At 34.5% G+C, this 18,773-nt stretch overlaps 1 protein-coding gene across 1 annotated transcript in view; it reads left to right on the top strand.

The window, feature by feature from the left end:
- Positions 1–18,773, top strand: part of PHF14 (PHD finger protein 14) — a 138,269-nt gene that overhangs the window by 36,069 nt on the left and 83,427 nt on the right. Inside the window, exons 10-14 of the mRNA XM_087821184.1 lie at positions 192–298; positions 1,421–1,516; positions 4,033–4,136; positions 6,246–6,377; positions 11,106–11,274. Of these exons, the coding sequence (XP_087677310.1) occupies positions 192–298; positions 1,421–1,516; positions 4,033–4,136; positions 6,246–6,377; positions 11,106–11,274 (608 nt within the window). The remainder of the gene's footprint in view (positions 1–191; positions 299–1,420; positions 1,517–4,032; positions 4,137–6,245; positions 6,378–11,105; positions 11,275–18,773) is intronic.

Genomic DNA, 18,773 nt, shown 5'->3' on the forward strand with positions numbered 1-18,773 from the left:
TTTATTTTCCTAATAAGTTGTGGGTTGTTGTAAAATGCTAGGTTCATGTATTTGTGAATAGAGTTAAAAGTGTTTTAAACAATGTAGGTTTATCCATGTGATCATCTCTATGGCTAGCTTCTTCCTTTGTGTATTGTGTACATCAGCTTTTATTTTCTACTAAAGTAAATTTTGATATTTAATTTATATAGAGAGGAATATGCGCATGATTCAAATTCAGGAAAATATGGCTGAACAAAAAAATATAAAGGATAAATTAGAGAATGAACAAGAAAAGCTTCACGTGGAATATAATAAGGTAAGTTGGCTACAAAACAAACAACATAATATAAGAGATCTTATTGGTGATTTCTTTTGTGATTTTACAGTATTACTATTTATCTTTCCTTTTGAAATTTTTCTGGAGTTTTTAGGTCCTTCCCTACAACTCTCACCCCTCATTATCTTCATTATCATCTCTAACACGTACTGAGTACTTGCTATGTTATGTGCCAGGCACAATTTTGAGAATTTTACATTCATTCATTTAATTCTCACTTCAACTTTATAATGTGGGTTATGCTTATTGCCTTATTGCTCCTATTTTTGGAGAAGGAAACGGAGTCCTAAACAGGTGAAGTAATTTGCTTAGGCCATGTACACCATCAAGTCATGGAGTTTGTGCTTGAGGCCAAGCAGTCTGACTCCATTCCTTATTCCTAACCCCTGTACTATGGAACTTCTCTAAGTTTGTAGAAAACTTAGAAACTAATTATTAAATTACTATTTTTATCTCGAATTTTTTGTAATGTTACTTTTGATTAAAAAAATACCTCCCAATTCAAATTTTTATTCTGTCTCTTCGTTCTAATGATGAGGGACCTCAAAAAGAAAGATTGCACAAAAGCAAAATGTGGTTAAGATGTTAGGTAATAAGTAACATGAGCATATAAAACTGGTATTATTGTTAGATAACATTTTAAGTGATAAAAAATTAGTAGAAAGAAATATCCCATAATTACCCAAACAGTAGTGAAAGAGTACTGGGATTAGATTCAGAAGACCTGGGGGTTCTTGGTAGTTCTATGATCTTGGCTAAGTCACAAAAGCCCTTTGTTTTTTGGTTTTCTCATTGGGATATGGTAGAAATGTGTTTTGACAGTCACAAGAATTAATTAGCAAAATGTGTGTGAAATTATATAGTGAACGATAGCAATATATAAATATAGGTATTGTCATTAAATACTAACATAAAATGCTTACATTTTGTTGAGACTTAACTAATTGGATAGCCTCATCTCTCAGTAGTATTGTGACTTGTATTGTACATAAACTATGTGGAATACAGATATTAGTGGATATTTATAGGTAAATAATTATATTTTTACATATTTTACTATATACTTTAAAGGTTTACTAATTTGAATTATTTGCATTGTAGCTATGTGAATCTTTAGAAGAACTACAAAACCTGAATGGGAAACTTCGAAGTGAAGGGCAAGGAATATGGGCCTTGTTAGGCAGAATCACAGGGCAGGTTAGTTTCTTTCCAATTGCTATCTCCTTCTATTCTTGTTCTCTGTATTATTTTTAAAAATCAGATCTCTGATACAACTGTCACTTTGCTAGGTGAAGAATTCTGTTTAATTAGGGCCAAATAATCCTCTGGGGTAATGATTTCTGCCTGAAATACATCTAGAGCATTAGAAGCTGCCTACTGGGAACCTATAGCTTAATTTGGTTGTTTTAACAGCTATCTTGTTTGCAGAATTTTTTCATTTGGTCTGATTATTGACCTGTAATTGTTATAAAGTTAAGATTTGAAGCATTAGTTAACTCCTACCATATCCCCACCCCCTGGAATTTATCAGTTTTAGATTCTTTGTCTTATTTTCTTCTGTCTTGTTCTTATAATGTATTTTAGTTGGATTTTCTTAAAAATATTTTTTTATTGACTTTTTTTAGAGAGTGGAGAAGGGAGAGGGAGAAAGAGAAGGAAATACCCATGTGAGAGCAAAACATCGATATGCTGCCTCCTGCATGCCCCCAACCAGGGATCTAGCCGCAACCCGGGAATGTGCCCTGCCTGGGAATCGAACTGGCAGCCTGTCAGTGCATGGGACTATACCCGACCATCTGAGCCCTGAGCCACACCTACTAGGGCTTTTTTTTTTTTTTTTTTTTTTTTAAATTTATTTTTATTGATTTCAAAGAGAGGAAGGGAGAGGGAGAGAGAGAGAAACATCAATGATGAGAGAGAGTCATTGATCAGCTGCCTCCTGCACGCCCACTGCTGGGGATCGAGCCCACAACCCGGGCATGTTCCTTGACTGGGAATCAAACTGGGATCTCCTGGATCATAGGTCAATGCTCAACCACTAAGCCATGCCAGCTGGGCTGATTTTTTCTTTTTTAGAGAGAGGAAGAGAGAGGGAGAGACAGAGTAACGTGGATGTGAGAGGGTTATTTTTAATGTAAAATTTAAAAGGCAAACTGGAGAAATTTGTTTTCATGTTGACTTGCCTTTGAGCTGTGTAAGAAATGGTTTTTGAAACTTAATAGTTCCCCTTCAGTAGGTATTACTGTAGTTGTGAAAAAAATTATTTTATCCTTGAACATTTTTAGCCCTTTAAAATTCTTGGTGTTGGAAAGAAGAATCACTGCCAAATGGATTTCTTTGAATTTCTTTTTTTTTTTAGTAAGGTGTATATAATTCCTAAATTAAGAATTCATTCAAGTAATTTCAGTTGTGTTTCTTTTAAGGATGATGGAGGCTCACTGGTCCTTTCACAATGAAAGTAGTTTTATTTGTGAAGGATGATTTTCAAAGAAAAGATGTTTTTCATTGTACTCGCTTCACAGGTTTACAAAGAGTCAAATTCATCATGCAATTCATGTAGACATATTATTTTAGGAAGTAATACATACTGATGTGTATTGTGCCATGCTAGCTTTGAGGATGCTTTTGTGAACAGGCTGTATGTGGCTTATAATGAAAAACATAATTTAAAAGGTGAGAATGAATACTCGGTTATGGAGAATTGAACATTGTTGATGGATTTTTAGAAGATTATGGGTTTTATAGATATAATTTTTATTTTATAGAGAGAGAGATGAAGAGAGAGAGAGAGAAACATCGATTTTTGTTGTTCCACTTATTTATACATTCATTGGTTGTTTCTTATATGTACCCTGACCAGGGATTGAACCCACAACCTCGGTGTATCAGGACGGGATGATGCTCTAATCCACTGAGCTACCCGACCACGGCTAGTGTTTTATATTTTCTATTTAGAGAAGTTAATGTTGAGTACAAGCTTATTATTGGTTTATTTGCCAAGCTAGCATTATCTTTTGGGTTGATTTTCAAGTTGGTCTCATAAGAATCTGTTATAAAAGGGCATTTTCATTTATTAAATGACTTTTAACAGAAGTTCACAGATTTCCTTGTGCAAATGTAAAATACACAGCAGAGGTAGAATTCATTTGTACTGCTTACATGACACTTTCTTCCAGTTGGTTGAACAGATGCTGGCCCACTGGGCCACTGAGAAATGACTTTGATAGATGGTTGCTGTCTGAGAAGCCAGCATACTACAGATTAGTAGAAACCCAAAGAGATTCTCATTCACTTTGTGGAGAGTTTGGTCCAATAAGATAATTTTTCTAATTAACCTATAGAGCACCAGTGTAGTTGGGATGTTGAGGAAAATAAACGGCTTCAATATTCTTTTTGTCAAGTGTGTGTGTGTGTGTGTTTTAATGTTCTTAAATGCTTGTCCTTGTCTTTTACTTTTTAAAGCAAAATAGAAGTTTAATTTTCATAATGCTTTCGTGTGCTACTGAAAATTGATGGAAGTATGTAATTATAGGTTTCTAATGGAAGTAACTGTGAAACAAAAACTCATTTTAATCCTTTTTGCCCGTGTAATAGCTGGTAAAACATTTCCCCCCACAATCCTAGCGCTTTCAGTTGATTTGAATGGCTTAGGGAGGAAAGTGTTGTTTTATAGTTTTTTAAAACAAATAAACTGCATTTGTTCAAATCAATAGAAGTTGAACATACCGGCAATTTTGCGAGCACCCAAGGAGCGCAAACCAAGTAAGAAAGAAGGAGGCACACAAAAGACATCTGCTCTTCCTACAGTACTTTATAGGCAAGTAACACAATTATGGCAGATTAACCGTGTGTATGTACTTTCAAACTAGTATTTTCAGTAACAAGGTACTTTAAGTATTTGAGAATGAATGATGTCCACACCAGAATTTAAGTTAAATGCATTTAAAGTTCATTTTTATTATTACCTTCCTCAAAGATGCTTTTTAAGTTTAATGATAGAAGAGATTTTTACTCCTCTTTTAATAAGATAAATGAAATGACTTTTTGTATCTTTTACGTAACTGGGGATATATGTGCATAGCTTTATGGAAATGAGCTCCCCTCTTTGTGGAGAATTGGAAAGTGACTTTAAATAATATAGATGATTCTTTTTATAAATAGTTAAACAGTACATTAGATAAACAGGTATTTTATTTGAGTGTGTTTTAGAGTTCTGCATGTGTTTTTAGGAGTGATGGGTATTAAATATATACTCTGAATTACTGCTTTTGTACAGTGGTAGATAATGAACGTAAGTTTAGGTTTGAATCTTGTCTACATTTTTTTTCTGTTTATGCTAAGTTGTAGTAATTTTGTTTCCAGAAGTATTTCTATTCTTTACTTTTTTGGCTCAATATTTTACAGTGTCCATTATAGTAATTTTATATAGTCAAGACTTCTTTGCATAGTTTAATAGGTTACACTCCTTTTTTCCCTCCCTCCTTCCCCCCACCCCCCTTCCTTCCTTTTTCCCTTTTATTGATTTTTATTGGGTAACACTGGTTAACAAAATTATACAGATTTCAGGTCCACAATTCTACAACACATCATCTATCTGTACACTATATTTGTGTTCACCACCCCAAATGATTTTTTAAATATAACTGATTATATTGATTAAATGAGAAAAATTTAGAAGATGCTAGTAGATTTATGTTTGTGTATATATACACATACACAAACAAATGTATTTTCATGTGATCATGCATGTATGCTTATGTAATACATAAATATCCCTACAACCTCTTCCTTTTTCAGAAATAGCAATAGCAACAACATCAATCTTTATAATTCCTATTCCTGGTTGAAGGTTCCCTCCATAGGTAATAGCCAATAACTTCCTTGAAATGTGGGACAAGCCCACTAGTGTCTTAATGTACTGTGTGAAGACTAGCACATTCTCAATCCAGCCTTTTCTGAATAAAATTGGTTCATTTGGAACCATCAGGCATATCACTATACTTCTGAGTTTTAGCACTACAGTTCATTTTTATTTTTGAATATGTTACGTGATTTTTTTTTTTAACTCTGAGCAATTTTGAGAGCAAATACTGGTGGTTGTTTTGTGTGTGTGTGTGTGTGTGTGTGTGTGTGAGATATTTTTTTTCTAACATTATTTTAAAAATTCAAACATCATTGATGTTTCTGTACATGGATAGTCTTTTAGGTTCTGAACAGCTTTTCTTTCAGTCTTTACATTCCCAGTCTTTACATATACTCTAGATTTTCTTGTCATGGTGTGTGTGCTCTTAGTAGTTGCCTTTTTTACACAAGAAAAGTTAGATTCCTTAAAAACAAACAAAAATCCCAAAATAACAGTAACACCAGTAGTAAAACTCCTCATTCTCTGCAGTAAATATCTATAGTATATTTTTAAGATGCAAAGTCTGATTTTCAAAAGAGACTTGTATATATGTAGCTTTTTTACATGTTGAGGGGTCTTTGAAAGATTTATAATTAATGGTAGAAAAGAAACTGACATTTGTTTGTAAAGTCACTCATTTTGTAGATAAGTAGAAAATTGGAAAATTCTTGTTTATATTTTTAGAGGAAAATTGAGCTAATGTTAAATGGGTTTTCTGTGATAATTAAAATTAAGATAAAGATGTTGAGAATAGATAATATGCCCTGCTCCTAAAGGTTTGTCTCTAGTACTATTTATACTAGATCTGAGCTATTTTTCAGTATTCTCAAAAGTATTTAGAATTAACGATTAGTTATTGACATTACAAAAAGATATGTTAAAAAAAACATTTGATTTGATTTCAACAAAAGAAATATTAAGTTAATTGAGATGAAATTTGAAATTTATAAAGTATGCTATAAATTAACTGTTTCACTATGATAATTATTATTCTAATACTTTATTTTCTGCCTTTATTCAAAGTTGTGGAATTTGTAAAAAGAACCATGATCAGCATCTTCTTTTATTGTGTGATACCTGTAAACTCCATTACCATCTTGGGTGTCTGGACCCTCCTCTTACACGGATGCCACGAAAGACCAAAAACAGTTATTGGTAAGTAAAATGGAGAGGATTTAGATGTTAGAATTGGGTTGGCTTTGTTTCAGTACAGTACGATGAAGTGTTATATTGCTTCATAATAAAGTTTGTGGCACATTTTAAAATTGATACTGTCATAAATATTTTAGCCAACTATTGAGGTATAACCAACAATTAAAAATTAAATATAATGTGTGTGTGTGTATGTGTGTGTGTATATATATATATGGTATACAACTTAATTTGATTTACGTATACATTGCAAAATAATTAAGTTAATTGACATGTTCATCACCTCACATTGTTACTGTCTTCTATTTTTGTGGTAAAAATGCTTCTGACAAATGTTTATTATATTATTATATGAATAATGCTGTAATAGTTTTTTTGAGAAATGAATTTTAAGTTGAGACTAGTTTGGTATCTTAGTGGATTCTTAAATCATGAATTCTGTCTAGTGTGTTTATAATTCTCTTTTGCTTTACTGTAAGAATTTTTCAAATACTTCATTCATTTTGAAATTGAACTAATTTATCAAGAATTTGCCTCCATATTCATGCTTTTATTTGAATTTGTGCTAGTTATATTTAAGTTCAACCATTCTTTGCAAATCTAGAAACATTTGACATGTTTCTTAATTATTTTTTTTCCCTTAACTTGGGCATATTGAATCACTACAAATGTTTGATAAAAGCTTATGATACCTATGATGAATTCTATCCTTTCCTTAATTTCAGTCTAAGGGAGAGACAAGTGTTCATATTTTAATAGGCTGATTCTATATAGGAAGAATGTGGGACATGGACAACTTTGGAATGAACGTGATATTCTTTTAATACAAATTACCTTTCTAGTTTTAGAAAAGAATGAACCCATATTCTTAAATGGTGATGTATACAAAAAGTTGTGTGTGTTTCTCAAACATATTAAGCATGTTTTTGACCTCACTGTTTTATCTCATAAAGCTACCTCTGTTCATTGTGTTAGGAAGCTTACAATTTTCACCATTTTACAGAATTGCTTTTTCATAATGTTCTTTTATCAGTTTGTCATGAGACTCTCATACTGGTTTGCTCTTCTCAGATATAGTGGAGTGTATTTTTTTTTGACATTTATGTGCTTTTGAAACCAAAATTTAAGAAGCTACTGGTATATCTTATTGGAATCAATTGTGGCAAAAAATATGTAACATAAAATTTACTATTTTAATCATTTTTAAGTTGAACAGTTCAACAGTATTAAATACATTAATAATGTGCAACCATCAATCTCTATAGTATTTTTCTTCTTGTAAAACTGTAACTTTGTACTCATTAAACATTAATCCCCACTCTTCCCTACCCTGAGCCCTTGCCCACCATCATTCTACTCTGACTGTGGTTTTGACTACATTACCTCATCTAAGTGCAATCATATAGTGTTTGTCTTTCTGTGACTGGCGTATTTTACTCAGCATAATGTCCTCAAGGTTCATCCATGTTGTAGCATACTTCAGAATTTCTTTCTTAAAGCTGAATTATATTCCATTGCAAGTATATACTACATTTTGCTTACCCATTCATTGATGAATGGGTACTTGGATTGCTCCCACATTTTAGCTATTGTGAAGAATGCTGCCATGTAACATGGGTGTACAGATGTCTCCTTGAGACTTAGCTTTCAGTTCTTTTGGGTAAATATCCAGAATTGGAATTGTTGGATTATATGGTAATAGCATTTTTAATTTTTTGAGGAACAACCATACTGTTTTTTGAGGAACAACCATACTCTTTTCCAAAGCATCTATCATTTTACGCATCTACCAACAGTATACAAGATTTTCTCGTTTCTCCACGCTCTCACCAGCACTTATTTTCTGGTTTTCATTTTGTTTTGGGGTTTTTTGGATAGTAGTCATCCTAATGAATGTAAGGTGGTATCTCATTATAGTTTTAATTTTCGTTTCCCTAATGATTAGTAGCAATGAGCATCTTTTCATGTGCTTATTAACTATTTGTGTATCTTCTTTGGAGAAGTAATTATTCAAATCCTTCTTCAACATGTGGACTTACAATCCAAAGTTACATAATAGTAGCTTTTAGGGCAAAATTTTTTTTCAATGTATTAGTCTCTTGTGTCATGTAAAAAACAAAACATGGAGTTAAAAACCATTGTTACAATAATACTAGCTTTCAAACGGATGATGTATGAAACTTTATTGAGGTCTATATTTATCCATATGGCTCTGAGTTACTGTCTAGTGTCTTTTTTTGATTGCACCCTGCAGGATTTTCTTGAGCATTTCTTACAGGACAGAGCTAGTGGTAACAAATTTCTCCAGTTTTTGTTTGTCTGGGAATATCTTAATTTCTCTCACTTTTAAAGGGCTATTTTGCTGCATACAGGATTCTTGGTTGACTGTTTTTTTGTGTTTTTCTTTTTTTTTCTTTTAACACTTTGAATATATTGACCTAGTGCCTTCTGGCCTCCGAAGTTTCTGATGAGAAATCTGCTGATAATCTTATTTATTTATTTATTTTTAAATATATCTTTATTGATTTCAGAGAGAGGAAAGAGAGGGAGAGAGAGAGATGGAAACATCAATGATGAGAGGAGGCATTGATCGAGCCCGCAACCCGGGCATGTGCCCTGACCGGGAGCCGAACCCTGATTGCCTGGATCCCAGGTCGACGCCCAACCACTGAGCCACGCCCAGCCGGGCCTAATAATCTTATTGAGGATCATATGTGACAATTCTGAGCTTCTCTCTTTCTGCTTTCAAGAGTCTATCTGTATCTTTTCCTTTGCAGTTTGATTATAAGGTGTCTTGGTGTGGGACTCTGAGTTTATTGAACAATGTGTTCATTGAGCTTCTTGGATGTTTATACTCATGCCTTCCATCAGATTATTTTTTTTTAGTCATTATTTCTTCAAACATTGTCTCTGCCCTTCTTTCTTTTCTTTTCCTTCTGGGACTTCCACAGTGCAAATGTTGGTCTGCTTGTTAATGTCCCACATGTCCCTTAGGCTATGCTCACTTTTCTTCAGTCTTTTTTCTTCCATATACTTGATAATTCCCACAGTCCTATCTTCAAGTTCATTGATTCTTATGCCTGCTTAAATCTGCTTTTTTTTTTCCCCATGGAAAAATGAATTTTTCATTTCAATTTTTGTGCTTTTCAGGTCCAGGGTTCTTTTGATTTATTTTTTGGTTTTCTATCTGTTTATTTATATTTCCATTTTGTTCATACATTGTTTTCCAGGGTTTCTCTACAACCTCCTTCAGTTTAGTGAGCATCTTTGTAACAGTTGTTTTAAAGTCTTTGTCTTATAGATCTGCCATTAGGTCTTCTGACACAGTTTCTGTTTACTTAATTTTGCTCCCTTAAATGGACTATACTTTTGCCTTTCTTTGTATGCTTTTTATTTTGTTTCATTTTTTTTTTGGTCAAAAACTGGATATTTAAACTTAATGATGTGTTAAGTCTGGAAATGAAATTCTTCTCTATCCCCAGGGTTTGCTATGTTTTGTATTGTTTTTTACTTGTTTGTTTTATTATAGTGGGCTGTCTCTTTGCTGAGGATCAGCCTGAGGTGTAAACTTATGGCCTTCTCATGTCTTTTTTGAACAAGTGTGGTCACTTTCTTATTTTTCTCATCTATGCACTTATTTTTGAATGTCCTGGTCTTTAATGTATGTCTCCCAAAGGGGAAAGAAGAGAAAAATGAAGGTGGAAGGATAAAGGATCCTGGTCTTTTAAGTCCTGGAAGTTACTTCAGACTGAGGAGGAGTGTCTTGCAGTAATAGAGGGAGGTCACCCACCACTTTGTCCACACTTCTATGACCAAAAGCAGCAACTAGCACTCGGAGCATGGATCCCAATATTTGAAGTCAGGGTTTGTTTTGCCCACCCTGGCTCCTAACTACTGTGTACAAACTAGGGCAGGAATATGTGCACAACTGCCTGTTGTGTGGCTTGAGATGGGCATTGGGTAGCTGCAACAGTGCTAAGAGCTGAATTGACTGAAATTAACAGCTGTTTGTCTGTGTTGCAAACCTTCAATAGACTGCAGAGTTACAAAATAGTTACATCAGACAGATTCTGCTGGTGCAGTTGTATTCTAGGTAGAGAAACAGATTCCTGTGGTTGCCTACTCTGCCATCTTCCTTCCAACCCCATGTTTTTAAAAATGCTTCATTAAATTCTTTTAATGAGTAAGTCTATATTTCCTCTTTTGTAAATAGTATGGGCCACTAACTAAAATGACCCATTTATTTCTTCAATACTTTTTAAAAACTGTTCCTATAGAGTCTTAGTTGCTATATTCATCATGGCTTGTCATTAAGATGAAAAGATATGATAGCTATGACAGGAGTAGTGTAGGGTTAATAACTGACTTTGATTTTCAGGTATCACAGTACATGTCACTTAAGGAAAAGTCATGATTTCCAAAGGGAAACTACCTTTTTAATCAGTGCTAAATCTTTTATGTTAGTTCACATAAACATGCAGCATTATTACATATGTTCTTATTACACTTACAGAAGTGGGCTACATGGAATTGCCTTATATATTTACTGTTTTCATTCTTATAGGAATATATATGCCTTTATGTATAGTGATTGTATACCCTGTGGTCACATATACACATTTATATTTTTATATATTCTTCACATATACCTGAATTTTATATTTATAGAAACCAATGCTAACACTAGGATGTAAAAATAAATGTATGGACTTATATTTTTTCTTTATGTAGGCAGTGTTCAGAATGTGACCAGGCTGGGAGCAGTGATATGGAAGCAGAGATGGCCATGGAAACCTTACCAGACGGGACCAAACGATCAAGGAGGCAGATTAAGGAACCAGTGAAATTTGTTCCACAGGACATGCCTCCAGAACCCAAGAAGATTCCAATAAGAAACACGGTAATTTATTACCTATTTATCATAATCATCACAAAATTCTGAGGCTAGAACTTAAGAGGTGAGAAAAACAAAGGGTGAATATACATTCAGGAACCAAAGAAAGAAACATGTATATTGTTATTGGTTATTTTTAAGACTGTATTGTTTTATTTTTTGTTGTTTTTTTTTTAAATCCTCACCTGAGGATATATTTTTTCCATTGGTATTTTAGAGGGAATGGAGGGGAGGGAAGGGAGGAGAGAGAGAGAGAGAGAGAGAGAGAGAGAGGGAGAAACATAGATGTGACAGACACATCGATTGGTTGCCTCCCATACCCACCCGGACCAGGGCTGGGGATCTAGCCTGCAAATGAGGTGCGTTCCCTAGACTGGAACTGAACCTGGGACCCTTCGGTCTGAGGGCTGACACTCTCACCACTGAGCCAAACTGATCAGCGCAAATCTAACCATTTTTTATTTTGTATTTCTTCCTACAACTTAACCATTGAGTATTTTATACTTCATTACATTTTTCAAAGGTCGGTGCATCAGAAGAGGATGTGGGGGATTAGTTTACCTATATATAAGATGATTTAATAATAGCTAACATTTGATGATGCATCATATGCCAGACACTGTACTGTAATTCTCCACCCTATTAAAATAAGTTAGTTTTTAACTATTAAACCTCTGTTTTACTCAAAATGAAACCGAGGAACAGAAAGCTTGTGTACTTTACCTGTGATCTTATAGATAGTAAGTAGATAGGAATAGAACCCAAATAGCCTGATTAAGAACTCATGTCTTTACTGAGGTCTGTAGGGGAGCATTTAGTTGAAGTACAGATAGAGTTGTTGTAAAACATTTGGTTATTAGGTAGCATGCTTGGGAGTGTGGTGTTCTAATACGATAGCAGAGTGTTCATGTGTCTTTGCACAGCATAGTGTAATGGGAATGCAGGCACATCCCCACTTACTGTCTCATATAACTGAGTTCATTCACATTAAATGTAGATTCAACGCTCTTTTTCTTTGTACTCCTCATTGAGTATGAACAGTTTTCTTTTTCCAGTTGTTTGAGAGCATTGGCATCACTCCTGTCAATTGTGCAATAGTGTTGAAGTTAATAAAATGCTTGAAGGTATTCTAACTTGAAACTGAAATTTTAAGTAAATCAAATGGAAAGAAAATAAAAAATTTAGAAACAGCAAATCAGTAAGTAGACTAACAGCATTCATGTAGGTGAGCCACCAGTGGATCTTAATTTTCCTGTTCTGTGTCCATTTGCTTTTGTTTCTTCCAAATTGTGAGTACCGTGAAACCTGTAGGAAAAAAAAAAAAGTGTACGCCTTTGTACTAAGAGTGAAATTGGGAAAGTATGTGGTTTTTCTTTCCTATTTTTTTCTTTCCTAAGTAGTCACTCCAAACATACCTAAAACATTTAGCTCATCGCCCGGCTGGGTGTGGCTCAGCGGTTGAGCATTGACCTGGGATTCAGGCGATCGGGGTTCGATTGCTGGTCGGGGCACATGCCTGGGTTGCGGGCTCGATCAGTGACTCTCTCATCATTGATGTTTCTATCTCTCTCTCTCCCTCTCCTTTCCTCTCTCTGAAATCAATAAAGATATATTTAAAAAAAACACATTTAGCTCATTGAATCTCAGCTTTTTTGATAAGGCAACAAATATCTTTTTGATTTGGTCACATGGTTTGACCATTGTTAAGAGAGATGGGCCCACAGACTCAATCTTTGTGCTCCAGTGCCTCCTTTGTGTCAAACAAGGCTGCTATTAGATGAATGGCATCCACTTTTTCCTGCTGACAGGCAGTTTCCATTTATCATGGCCAGAGAGTGCAGTGGGGAATAGACTACTTCGGCAAGCCTTACTATATTTTTATTATTTGGATACTGAGGGAAGTCAATTTTCATTTCATTCTACTTTGGTTTCCTTAATAAGGATTTATAGAAACCTGAACGAATACAGCATATTTTGAGACATCCAATTCTGTAAGATATAGATGCTCTTCAAAGGGAGTAGTCCCAGAATTACATTTTTCTCTTAGATTTTTCTACCCGAAGGAGATCAAAAGATTAACCAGAAAATTTGCTGGAAAAAATTATAGCACTAAAGACTTAGTGTTTAAAGATAATGGGTTACAAGAGCTATTTCTAAGTGTAAAAATGAAAATACTATACTTTCAAACAGTACCATTCTTTTACAAACATGGAGATTCTCTTTGATTCACATTTTAATGTTATATTTAATTGTTGGCTTACCATCAATTATTTGGCAATTTATTATTCCAAATGTTACAGTTATTTTTAAAATTAAATTTTAACTATAAAAGTAATACGTAAATACTTTTTAGTTGTAAGAAATGAAAAAATATAATTAAAATCTCCTTTGAGTTTCTTGCTAGAATTCCCCTCCCCCAACCCAAATTCACATTCCTCAAATCTACCAAGGGTACATTCTTTTGGTGTATTTGTCAAAAAAAGAAAGAAAGAAATTATCAATGAAAAAGTAGTGGAAAAGTAGTGTGGGGATAGTTCAAGAAACAGAAATATTCAAGTATTAATTAAATAGAATTATTCAAGTAAAAGAGGAATGATCTGGTTTTAGAAAATTCTTCACATATTGTTTCAGAGATATGACTTTTGTAACATCTTAGATAGGGTTGCAAATATCTCATCTCTAGTATTTCGGCGTCTCAGTACCCATTACTCTCGATTTTTATTACTGGATGTAAGTAGGAAGACTAAGCCTAAAGAAGAATAAGAATGAAAAGCATATTTTTAGTCGCCTTTGTTAGTATATATTTTATATTAACATACTTGTCATATTAACCCTATTAAGTAGTTATTAATGTCATTGCCTTGTAGATGAGAAACTGAGGTAGAGTTTAAGTAACTAACTGCCTAAAGACATGCAGCTTCTAAGCCAGAAATCAAACTTAGCTATCTCCTGAGTCCATATTTTTTACCACTTTATTGTGCTGCTTTTCTAGACAAAATTACTAGCTCTTCTCCTTGGGCCAGAATCAGAGGCTCCTCAGGGTTCCAGCAGCTTACTGACTAAGGGTTTGGCCAGGAATATGAAAGTCACTCTGTGGAGAATTAGGAGCTTATACCACTGGGGTATGGATATTAAGAAAGCTGTCACCGTAGGCTGGAGGAGCTCTGCTGAACGTCAGAGAAACTCAATGAAATATTTATCCTGAAGCACTGAACAGGTGGTGGGAGCTAACATTAGGTCAGAGAACTTGGCAGTGAAGATCTCAGCCTAAAGAGCACTGGTGAGTGGGTGGAAAAATGAGTTTGTAGGGAAGTCTGCAGTCTGCCAGGACTGTGATGTGGAAGTTAATGGAAAGGTTTACAAGGCTGCAGCATCTGAAAGAGCCAAGCATCAGAGTCCTCTGACCTGCTGAGAAAAATGACCTTCCTATCTGTTTCAAATCCGAGGTTATGAACATTGAATTATTCAGGGAAGGGGTCTCGGGAAATGTGATTTCCAGCCTTAGAGTGAGTAAGGTGGCTGGGTCATGATAGACATGTGTGCCAGACTGACCGCAGGCAATCTTGCGTAGTAACCAACTGCTGTTTTGAAAAGTGGCTAATGTAGTGCTTACTTGCCACATGGCTAGGTGCCCTATAGACAGAGACATTTCCAGACTCCTTCCCTCCGCCCCTTCTCTTACCTCTTTGAGGTCTGTGATATTGTCTTTTTCACCCATATTCTCCCAGCTCAGCATTGTGCAAGGCACGCAGTAAATTCTGATAGAGTCACTGACAGCATGCATGCACACAGTGGACTGAAGAGTTGTAACATACCAAGAGGATAATCTGAGTGCAGGCCAAAGAAAGCAAACCTGGGCTTTTTACAGGCCCGGCGGTATTGAAAATAGAGAGAGGCTTAACTCCCTCCCTAGCTTGCTGAATACCCAGCTCAGCCTTCACACTGTTTGCCATTCACTTATGAGTGAATCACAGGCTTTCTCTCCCTGTTTTTCTTTTTTTTAAAAAGTTAATTAAAAGGGAGTAACATGGGTGAAGTAGAGAATCTTAAAAAACAAAGGTTCTTGTGATAGGCGATATGTCAGCAGCGTCTGTTAACCCAGTGACTTTCTCTCCTCTTTGTTTATAGAAGCTACACAAATGAGTTTAGGGCTTTTATCATTAGAGACTCTGGCAAAGAGAATCCCTCTTATTTTGATTGCATTAAGTAACTTTTCCTTCAGAATTCTTATAATTTATACCATACATTGCCAATGTTTATTTCAAAAGTTGGCTTTGATATAATTTATTTTTTAGTGGTTGAGCTGATGTTTTGAATCTACATTTGGTTTATCAGTAATATCACTTTATAAAATAGTATCTTTCATAGTCTAATTATACATTCTGGGGAAAACTAGTAATTTTCTCTAATAGCTTTAACTTCTGCATTGATTGCCAATAATAATGATTGCAGATACTATTTTAATACATTTTTCATTTATTGTAGGAATGAAAATGTTTAGTCTTTGGGACTGGAATCTCATTTATCATAATATAATTTAACTTCTTTTGTATTGGGAGAATTGCTTTTCTTCTCCTGAATGAGAGCATTTTTATAGGATAGTGAACTGATTTATATACCTGGCCCACCTTCAAATGTAAAATCACCATACTTGAGTGATTTTCAACCGATGTGTTGAAGAATTTTAAAACATGCAATACCTGATTATTTAGTCAGGGGCACTGTCCTCTTTCCCCTTAGATTTTCAAATAAAAAAATGACAACAGCCAACACAACAGTAGCCACGCGGTATGAATGAATCAAAATTACACCTATTTCTTTTATCAGATCAGCAAAAAATATATTTTTTGGTGTGCCACAGAATTTTAGTAATTGGTTTATGTGTGCCATGAGATGGAAAAGGTTGCAAATCACTGCCATACTTTATATATTACTTGGATTAAGAAAAACATTTTCTTGAACTTATTAAAATGTTATGTAGTTCTAATCTTTCAGATATGAGTTTTATTACAGCACTTCCATTCCACTAGTTTCAAATAGTATTTTTACCCTTCTACCATTCCAGGTTGTTTCTCAACTCTGCAAGCCCACTGACCTTGTAGGTTGCAGTTTTACTCACCTGTGAAGCATTCACTCTCTAGTATCATGTAGTCCATTTTAGGATTTTATAAGCTAGTTTGAATACTTAATTGTTTTGTTTTTCACATCTTCGGAGATCCCGGTAGTTCTACAGTTATTTCATCTACTTTGGTTTTGCTAATTTCCAGCTTTACCTCGCAGCACTTAGAGGGCAGATCATGACTTCTGACGCACGCAGCGTAATTCTCAGCCTCACTGATTTGATTTTTAGCGGATTTTGGCCTCTTGGGTAAACCTTCAGAGTCCAGTAAAGGCAAGACAGTACTTTAAGGTGAACTTTTGTTTATAACAGACGGAAACATGAATTTATGTTACATTTTCTTCACAATTCTCAAAATTGAAGGCAATTATCTTTTGTACGAGTGCTTTGGTAATATTTATTCTTGAGTTGAATAGTTCTTTATGTTAAGCAGTAAAAATTGGATGCAGGGGAATCCAGCTCTTTGTATACTCTCTAATACTTGCTTGTGACTCTACTAGTCTTGAACCATGATCAAGTTAGTTTTTTTAACATGTATCTTTTGAGGAACTAATAACATAAGGCACTGGGCAATAGAGGATGAATAGAATACTAAAATGAAGACATGCTCTATGCCCTCTAGGAAACAGAAAGTTGATAGAAAGTTGGCTATCAAGGAAATGTAATATAAATTAGAAAGTACAGTGTCCATATGAGCGGTATAGTTAAATTGCCCTAGTGGGTAACATGATAGTACTGAAATGGAAGAGGAAAGATATAAGACTGAGGCGAGCCACAAGGACTGCAAGTTCACTGTTATTATTGCCCAGTCAATAATAAGCTGAATTTTTTAAAGTAACAGTAAGCCAGATACTTGTATAAGCATGGGAAACTTTAGCATAAAAGTTAGTGTAAAAGTTTTGAACCACATTTGGGTATCAACACCTATAGCCGTCTTTCTTACAACATGTTTTTATGATAGGCATTTTGATGGCAACAGCCTCTCACATAACTATCTGGCAAAATTTTAAAGACATTAATTGGATTAAATCCTAATAATGTGCCCTGGCTAGTGTGGCTCAGTTGGTTGGGCGTCATCCCCTGCACCAAAGGGTTGCTGGTTCAATTCCTGGTCAGGGCACATACCCCAGTTCAGGGCGCAGTCCCTACTAGGGGGCATGCGGGAGGCAGTCAATTGATGTTATGTGAATGGTAGGATAAGTTCAGACTTATCTAATTACTGGGCCCAACAATTAGAACTGTGTTACAGTGGAACATGCTGCTTGTTCTTTGGAATAGTTAAAGCTATATGACTATCAGGGATATTTTTGAAGAGTTTTCTGCACTGGGTAGATGAAATAATTTTTTATTTTTATTTTAAGGCATATGTGAAATAACCATGACTAAATCCAGATTCCTTTGAGTTCAGTGTATTGTAGATCCTTCTTTACATTTCTAGTCCAATAGCCATCTTTATTCTCATAGTTATCCAGCAACCTACTTTACCCCAGTACCTCCTGCTATCACTTAAAATTCTGGTATCTTACAGGATCCTGCGTTTAGTCTCTTTAATAATGCTTTTGCTACCACCCTTGATTCTTTTATCCTCTTGCAAGTCTGAACTTTTCTTTTTCCATTCCTCCTTGAGGGTTGTAAGCATCACACTGAAATGTGTTCCTTTGAGATTTATATTTTTCTTAGACATTTTCTCTATATCCATTGTTAAGATGAATGTAGAGTTTTATATCATTATGAAGGGTATTAAAACTATGATTTTTAAATTTAAGAACAATTTTTATTGTAGTTGAGATTTTGAAAGATCTGACCAGTGTGATTTTATTCTTTTATTTTACCTTAGTTGCATTTACTATATTTTTAAGTAATTATTCATGTAATGGTTTGGTATCTGTAGACTCATATACCTAAAACCCTGTGGATACCCATGGACTACCACAAGGTTGGGTTCACAGTAGGTACTTAGAAGAACTTATTTGTGAAATACTATCTTCCACCATGACTATGCATTTGAAGCCAGTGTACTTTGGAAAACTCTTTTTTTCTAGTCCTTTATTGTTAGGAAGGAAATTGGTCCTTTCTCCTTGTATGTTAATCATATTTTGTTGGTAAAACTAGAGAATTACTGTAAAAGCAGACTGGGATACTTATGTTTAAGAAGCTATTATTTAGACATTTTCTCTGCATTATTTTTTATATGACTTTTCACTTGCTTTTAGGCAAGTAAATTACTTTTGAAGAAAATATAAATTAGCTTACCCATGTCCCCTTTGAAGTTACTTTAAAATTGATGTTTGTACTTTTTGGCATATTTTCTAACAACTTTAATGTAACTTGAAAGCTTTCAGATTTTCTTTTCATTTTCTTTACATTCTGTGTCATGTAGTGACTT

This window comes from Miniopterus natalensis, chromosome 10 (assembly GCF_054644295.1).
Source record: "Miniopterus natalensis isolate mMinNat1 chromosome 10, mMinNat1.hap1, whole genome shotgun sequence".
Lineage (NCBI taxonomy): Eukaryota > Metazoa > Chordata > Mammalia > Chiroptera > Miniopteridae > Miniopterus > Miniopterus natalensis.